General features: G+C 48.1%; 3 protein-coding genes across 3 annotated transcripts; all 3 read left to right on the plus strand.

The window, feature by feature from the left end:
- On the plus strand, positions 1-830 carry DQ04_05951000 (hypothetical protein; the record flags this gene model as incomplete). Its single annotated transcript, XM_009314461.1, has 1 exon — positions 1-830. A coding segment is annotated over one exon (830 nt), but the record flags the coding sequence as incomplete, so codon positions are not given.
- A 1,199-nt stretch (positions 831-2,029) lies between these two features.
- DQ04_05951010 (putative surface protease GP63) lies at positions 2,030-3,514 on the plus strand (the record flags this gene model as incomplete). The annotated part of the gene is made up of 1 exon (XM_009314462.1): positions 2,030-3,514. One exon carries the CDS (start codon positions 2,030-2,032, stop codon positions 3,512-3,514), a length of 1,485 nt encoding a protein of 494 aa, XP_009312737.1.
- Positions 3,515-4,351: 837 nt separating this feature from the next.
- On the plus strand, positions 4,352-5,995 carry DQ04_05951020 (surface protease GP63; the record flags this gene model as incomplete). Its single annotated transcript, XM_009314463.1, has 1 exon — positions 4,352-5,995. One exon carries the CDS (start codon positions 4,352-4,354, stop codon positions 5,993-5,995), a length of 1,644 nt encoding a protein of 547 aa, XP_009312738.1.
- Between the last annotated feature and the right edge of the window lie 1,390 nt (positions 5,996-7,385).

Below are 7,385 nucleotides of genomic sequence, written 5' to 3' on the forward strand. Positions count from 1 at the left end.
CGCTAAAGACAATTCAGGGGATCATTTTGCACGGAATGCCGGTTTCCCCTATAGGGGGAAATCTTGAAGGGGGTGCAAATGTATTTTTACGCAGCCCTTTAATTCACTCATCACAAAGTGTATCGATGAATGAAGTTAGAGCATCCTCTAGTTTTCACCCAGCAAACGGTTCTGCAGCGAGAAGTTTTTCCTCTGGATTGCCGCTGATAAGGACTTTGCGAGAAGAATTGGGTGATTCCACCTCGAATAGGGAAACACTCCATTCGCTAATGAATAGTAGTATAGAATCCTTACACCGGACTATGGAAACCCTTCACACGAAAACACTGCAAATGAGGGAGCACATGGCTGCATCAACAGAAGCTATTCAGAAAGTAAAACAACAAATGCCTAGCTTTGGTGCCATTCAGCTCCACCGACAGTGCGTGAAGCAGTGGAATGCTCTAAGGGTGTTTGAGGAAGTAGTTGTCGGCTCATTGTGTTCATGTAATGAAACACTAAGCGTTGGGAAAGGGATCCGTACTTTTGCGCAGGCTGAAATGGCTACACTAAGCAAGATTGGTTCGGTCGTTCACTTTGAATGGTGTAGATTTAAAAGGGCGCTCCCTTTAGATGATAGCTACTATGATTATGTTGATTTTTTGTGCTCATTTGGACCACGTAAATCAAAATATGTAAATATGACTTGTCAAGAAGAAGAGACGGGATGGCGACAAGTAATGCAATTTTCATTGTTTCATGAAGTTGTCGGGAATATTATCAGGCTGAAGAAAAGTGAAACTAAAAACCTTTCCTGGAACACTATTGTGGAATATTTGGAGACAAAATAGCAATTAGAGATTCAGTGTTGCTGTATCCTTTTCAACTATCAAGAGACAGCTACATCAATATAACATTACCTATATTTGGTCTGTGCGGTCAATTACCAATTTTGACCACTTCTCAGGTGACAGGGATAAAACAATACAAAAAAAGCAAACTAAAGTGTAACCTTCAAGTGTGCGTGATTCATACAAGTACTTAGTCTCTGCTTGGTGGCGCCGATCTACAAAAACAAAGCAACGAAAAGAAACTCTTTATGTATTCATCAAACATAGGTGGAGCTGTTTCTGCTCAAAACACCAAAGGGCACAATGTCTGCCAAGTTCACCTGCACTACAAAGGAGGAGGCGGATTGCAGTTTTGGGAGTGAATCTGTACTGAAATTATGAAACCGCAAAAGGGGGGAAAAACTGCTTGTCTGAGATGTACTGCCTGTGGAAAGAGAGCGTCATGATCAATAATACATGTATGTGCACATTTAAGTCACAAAAGGGCAAAGAGTACCCGACAAACGTCGGGGACACTTCTTGTGATTGCCGCTAAACGAACGAAAGCTAACCACATCTCTGTACACAACAAAGAGTAACAACTGTAGAGAGGCACACGCTACCAAGCTTCAAAGAAAAAAAAACGACGTTAAAATAAATAGTCTGCCATCATTCCTTTAGTGGGAATTGCCTCCTCAACAAGAAAAAAATACTGCAGGTGCTACATCAGATGTTTTATCCACCTTGGCAATCCACCTCAACGACTTCACATCATCACGAATACGGGAAAAAAAAAATTAAAACACCGGTGCACACATAGCAAACGAAAGATCATATAGCAGTAAACACTTTCAACTGTGTTGAAAAGCAAAAAAAAACCTGTTGGACACCGAGCCGAAACAAAATGCTCTGGATACACTCATCTTATCACATCAACGGCACACTATTTCTTCTTACAGATTCTGACTTAAAGACAAACAGACACAAGCAAAAGATAAATTGATAAATACGTATACATATACATTTACATATGTATAATAAGATGCGCCACATAACGTGCACTCTACTACTACTGCTGCTGCTCAGCTCCACTTGCAGCGCGGAGCACCGCTGCATATTTGATCAGATCAAGAGGAAGGCAGGTCCCCCAATGATATCTTTNTCTGACTGCAGCTGTGTCTGGATGGGCCCCCATTCGCTTCAAGATCTTCACGGAGGACATGAACATCGCGTCGAGGTACTGCACCGCGGCGGGACAGACGGCCCCTGACTTCGCTGGGAAAACAGTTGTGTGTGAAGCGCGTGACGTCTTGACAGCGGATAAGAAGTCCATCATCGTGAATCGCGTTCTCCCCGCAGCTGTCAATATGCACGTGGAGCGCCTACGTGTGCAGCCACTGACTGGGAACATAATCGTCCCAAATTTCCCAGGAGGTATCTGCGCCGAATTTACAGTGCCAGCTGGCCACCACACGGCAGGTGTGTCCGGTGCGGACATGGTGCTGTACGCTGCAGCTGGCCCGACAGAAGGCTCAACCCTCGCGTGGGCCGTTACATGTGCCCAGCTGCGTGCTGGTCGCCCCGTTGTGGGTGCAATGAACTTTGGTCCGCAATCCGTCTCCGCTTCAGATTACAGCGTTCGGGTTTCTACGCATGAGATTGCTCACGCGCTCGGGTTCTACGATGACATGATGATGGACCGTGGGATGTTGTCGTCGGTCATGAATGTGCGGGGTAAAAGCGGTGTACTTGTGGTGTCATCTCCCACAACAATGGAGAGGGCCCGATCGCACTACAACTGCCCGACTGCACCCGGAATGGAGCTGGAGGATGAGGGCGGAGAGGGAACGGCGCGATCGCACTGGGAGCGGCGCAACGCAAAGGATGAGTTGATGGCTGGCATCGCAGGGGCCGGCTACTACACGGCGTTGACGTTAGCAGCGTTCGCCGACATGGGCTTTTACCAAGTCGCTTGGGACAAGGCAGAGAAGATGAGCTGGGGCTACAACTCCGGCTGCGATCTGTTGACCAAGAAGTGCTTGAATGCTGGCATCACCGCATACCCGAATATGTTTTGCAATGACGATAATAAGAACAATGCGTATTGCACATCTGACCGTCTTGCATTGGGATCTTGTTTAATTGTCTCATACACTGAACCTCTACCCGAGCAATACCAGTACTTCGTGGATCCTAAAATAAGCGGCCCTTCTCGCGCCTTGATGGATCTGTGCCCGTTTATTCAGCCGTATTCCAATACCCGGTGCGCAACCGGGACGCCAGCCGTAATGCCAGGGAGCCGCATTGGTCCGTCATCAAGGTGTCTGAAAGGGGACAGCCTCCATGATGGTGTTGGGTCTATCAATGACGTGTGCGCAGAGGTGTCGTGTAGCCAGGACACGGTGAGTGTGCGGTACCTTGGCGATGACACCTGGTACCCATGTCCTGCTGGCAGCAGCATTACGCCAAAAAAGACGTTTGTACGGGGAAGGATTGTGTGCCCCACTTACGCCGAGGTCTGCAATGTATTGGTGGGAGAGGACAGCAGTGACAAAGGAAGTGAAATTCAAGGGAGCAGCACGGATGGTGAAAGCGGTGAGAGCAATAACAGAAGTGACGAAGAGACAGATGTGGGTATACGTTCATCTTTTTCTGTGCCAATTGTTCTTTTTTCGTTGGTTTTCTTTGCCGCAGTGGCATTCTAAAGTCCAAGACCACAAAACGTGTTTGGAGTATACACGTTTGGGCCAGTGTCGTGTACATCGAGAAAAGGAACGGTATCACCCTTTGTACATGAGATTATACTATACATGTCATACAAGAAATCAACAGGAGCCTTTGCCAGAAATCATCCAAGGTTTCCACTATCCTTGAGAAAGGCAGCAACAAGAGAGAGAAGGCGATAGGGATGGAAGGAAATCTGCCTATTTGCCACCACTGTATCTATTGGTCATGATCGAACTCTCTTCACGTTGCTAGGGTGTTACCTTCAACAATCATGTACTTTGAACCACAAACAAAACCAGTTTTTTATGTTTATCCCACTCTTTATAAAACTTGACAATTTGGTTCTCTATTCCCATGCGCTATATAATGTCAAAAAAAAAATCTTTTTTTTTCTCAGGCGCGTAAACGGTCGTATCATTGAAAATGACAGCCGACCATACCTGTGTCCGCACTACCTCTCTGTTCTCTTTCAGTTTATCCTTTCGAGGACTCTACACGTGCAATGTACTTGTGCTGTTTTGGAAAATATACGAATCGATGTAAGTACTATCTTCGTATGCATATACAACATGCATATTGTTCGGGTTTTGTAAATTATTTGTGGAAACAGGGGAACGGAGGGGTATCACGGTCGGCGTTGTTTGAATGGCTTGTAGGTGTGCATCTGGAAACGATTGGCTGTGTTGGTTGCTGCTTGTTGGATGTGCCAGCTGCTGTCTCTCTTCATCTCTCTGTGCTCGGCACACTGCCGCAAGGAAGTACCTACCTGCACGCCCTACACTAAGCGACTCACACATACACACATGCATACGAAGATGCGTCACTTGCTGTTCGTGACAGCGCTGCTGCTGCTGCTCAGCTCCACTTGCAGCGCGGAGCACCGCTGCATATTTGATCAGATCAAGAGGAAGGCAGGTCCCCCAATGATATCTTTGGTGCGGGAGGTGCCGGGTCGAGGGGAAAGCGCAGTTCAGGCTCTGACTGCAGCTGTGTCTGGATGGGCCCCCATTCGCTTCAAGATCTTCACGGAGGACATGAACATCGCGTCGAGGTACTGCACCGCGGCGGGAAAGACGGCCCCTGACTTCGCCGGGGGAAGAGTTGTGTGCAAGGCGCGTGACGTCTTGACAGCGGATAAGAAGTCAGCCATCGTGAAGCACGTTCTCCCCGCAGCTGTCAATATGCACGTGGAGCGCCTACGTGTGCAGCCACTGACTGGGAACATAATCGTCCCAAATTTCCCAGGAGGTATCTGCGCCGAATTTACAGTGCCAGCTGGCCACCACACGGCAGGTGTGTCCGGTGCGGACATGGTGCTGTACGCTGCAGCTGGCCCGACAGAAGGCTCAACCCTCGCGTGGGCCGTTACATGTGTCCAGCTGCGTGCTGGTCGCCCCGTTGTGGGTGCAATGAACTTTGGTCCGCAATCCGTCTCCGCTTCAGATTACAGTGTTCGGGTTTCTACGCATGAGATTGCTCACGCACTCGGGTTTAACGATGACATGATGATGGACCGTGGGATGTTGTCGTCGGTCATGAATGTGCGGGGTAAACGCGGTGTACTTGTGGTGTCATCTCCCACAACACGGGCGAAGGCCCGATCGCACTACAACTGCCCGACTGCACCCGGAATGGAGCTGGAGGATGAGGGCGGAGAGGGGACGGCGCGATCGCACTGGGAGCGGCGCAACGCAAAGGATGAGTTGATGGCTGGCATCGCAGGGGCCGGCTACTACACGGCGTTGACGTTAGCAGCGTTCGCCGACATGGGCTTTTACCAAGTCGCTTGGGACAAGGCAGAGAAGATGAGCTGGGGCTACAACTCCGGCTGCGATCTGTTGACCAAGAAGTGCTTGAATGCTGGCATCACCGCATACCCGAATATGTTTTGCAATGACAATTATAAGAACAATGCGTATTGCACATCTGACCGTCTCGCATTGGGATTTTGTTTAATTGTCTCATACCTTCAGCCTCTACCCAAACAATACCAGTACTTCGTGGATTCCAAAAAAAGCGGTCATGCTGGCGCCTTGATGGATCGGTGTCCATACATTGAGCCGTTTACAGATACCTATTGCGCAAACGGAAAGGCAGCCTCAATGCCAGGGAGCCGCATTGGTCCGTCATCAAGGTGTCTGAAAGGGGACAGCCTCCATGATGGTGTTGAGTCTATCAAGGACGTGTGCGCAGAGGTGTCGTGTAAGAAGGGCAAGGTGAGTGTGCGGTACCTTGGCGACAACACCTGGTACCCATGTCCTGCTGGCAGCAGCATTACGCCAAAAAAGACGTTTGTACGCGGAAGGATTGTGTGCCCCACTTACGCCGAGGTCTGCAATGCATTGGTGGGCAAGGGCAAATCAGACGGCCACAGCGGTGACAGGAGAGCTCTGACACTCTTGTCCCCGCTGTTGTGGTTGTGGGTTGCTCTGCTCACCGCCTTTGGTGTTGCCTTTTGAATAGCGTGATCGTGAGCGCGCTGCAGAATGGTGGTTTGGTTCGTGTTTTGTTTTCTTCCAAAAGCACTGATACCTTCTAGTTTTTGTTCCTTATCTCTGACGAGAATGAGGAGGCGATGGATTGAGGATCAGCCACAGGGCGCATCGGTTTTTTGGGGGGGGCACCCACACATTCCACTCGACGCACTACGGGTGATATAGGGCACTTTGGGGGATGTCTGCTTCCGAGTGGTCCCAACGGCAACGAAATGGAATTGGTGCAACATTTTCGTAGAAACCGTCCACAACAGCGTAGAGTGTGGATGGGTAGCAGTGCTGCTATCATTCTACGCTGCAATAGATATACGACGACACCTGGTTAGGAATGAAGAAGCGGTGAAGGTCTTTCCACCTTTCCTCGACGCCGAGGGTATAGACCCACCCTTCTGCCTCTTTTCTTCTTTCGCTTCCCTTACAACCTCGAAGTGTTTTTTGGAGGTGTATGTGTGGAGTAATGCTTATCGTCTGCTGCTGACAGTTTTTCGCTCTGGCTTTTTTATAGGGCATCCGGATATCAGCAACACAACATGCAGAGGAGGTGCACGTTTCAGCTGCAGTAGCAACACGAGAGCATTAATGTTTTTATCTGACTTCCTTTGTCTTTATACCGTACATGTAGAAACTGTGGAGAACCATTGGGTCTCCGCGGTCGGTGTTGTTTGAATGGCTTGTAGGTGTGCATCTGGAAACGATTGGCTGTGTTGGTTGCTGCTTGTTGGATGTGCCATCTGCTGNATCAGCAACACAACATGCAGAGGAGGTGCACGTTTCAGCTGCAGTAGCAACACGAAAGCGTTGGTGTTTTTTGGACATTTTCTTTACTTTTAGGTCGAGAAATTTTGGTATGTTAATTTGCTCCTTCCAATTTTTTTTTTTTCAAGCCTCAAGAGAAATTCTCCATTCTTCCATGTGCCTTTAAGAGACTGACGAAAAATATAAGTGTTAAAGGCCCTATCACCCTAACTATCTCTGTACAATAAAAGAAACGTCTTCAAAGGCGTCGTTCGGACCTTCCCTTTATCAGTTTCTGTTTTTTATTTGTTAAGAAAAATCTCTAAAGACTAATAATTGGGGGATTGACCGAAATATTTAATTTATCTGAGATATCAGAAAATTATGATTGTCCTACTATTTCTGTTCTATATTTCACTGCTTCTCCTGCTATTATGGAAAAGCAAAGTGTACGCTTTTCAACCTTACAGGTCCTTTTTTTCTTTTGGGTTTCAGAGAGCAGTTAAGCCTCTGCGGTCGATGTTGTTTGAATGGCTTGTAGGTGTGCATCTGGAAACGATTGGCTGTGTTGGTTGCTGCTTGTTGGATGTGCCATCTGCTGTCTCTCTTCATCTCTCTG

This window comes from Trypanosoma grayi, assembly GCF_000691245.1.
Source record: "Trypanosoma grayi strain ANR4 Tgr_595_V1, whole genome shotgun sequence".
Taxonomy (NCBI): Eukaryota; Euglenozoa; class Kinetoplastea; order Trypanosomatida; family Trypanosomatidae; genus Trypanosoma; species Trypanosoma grayi.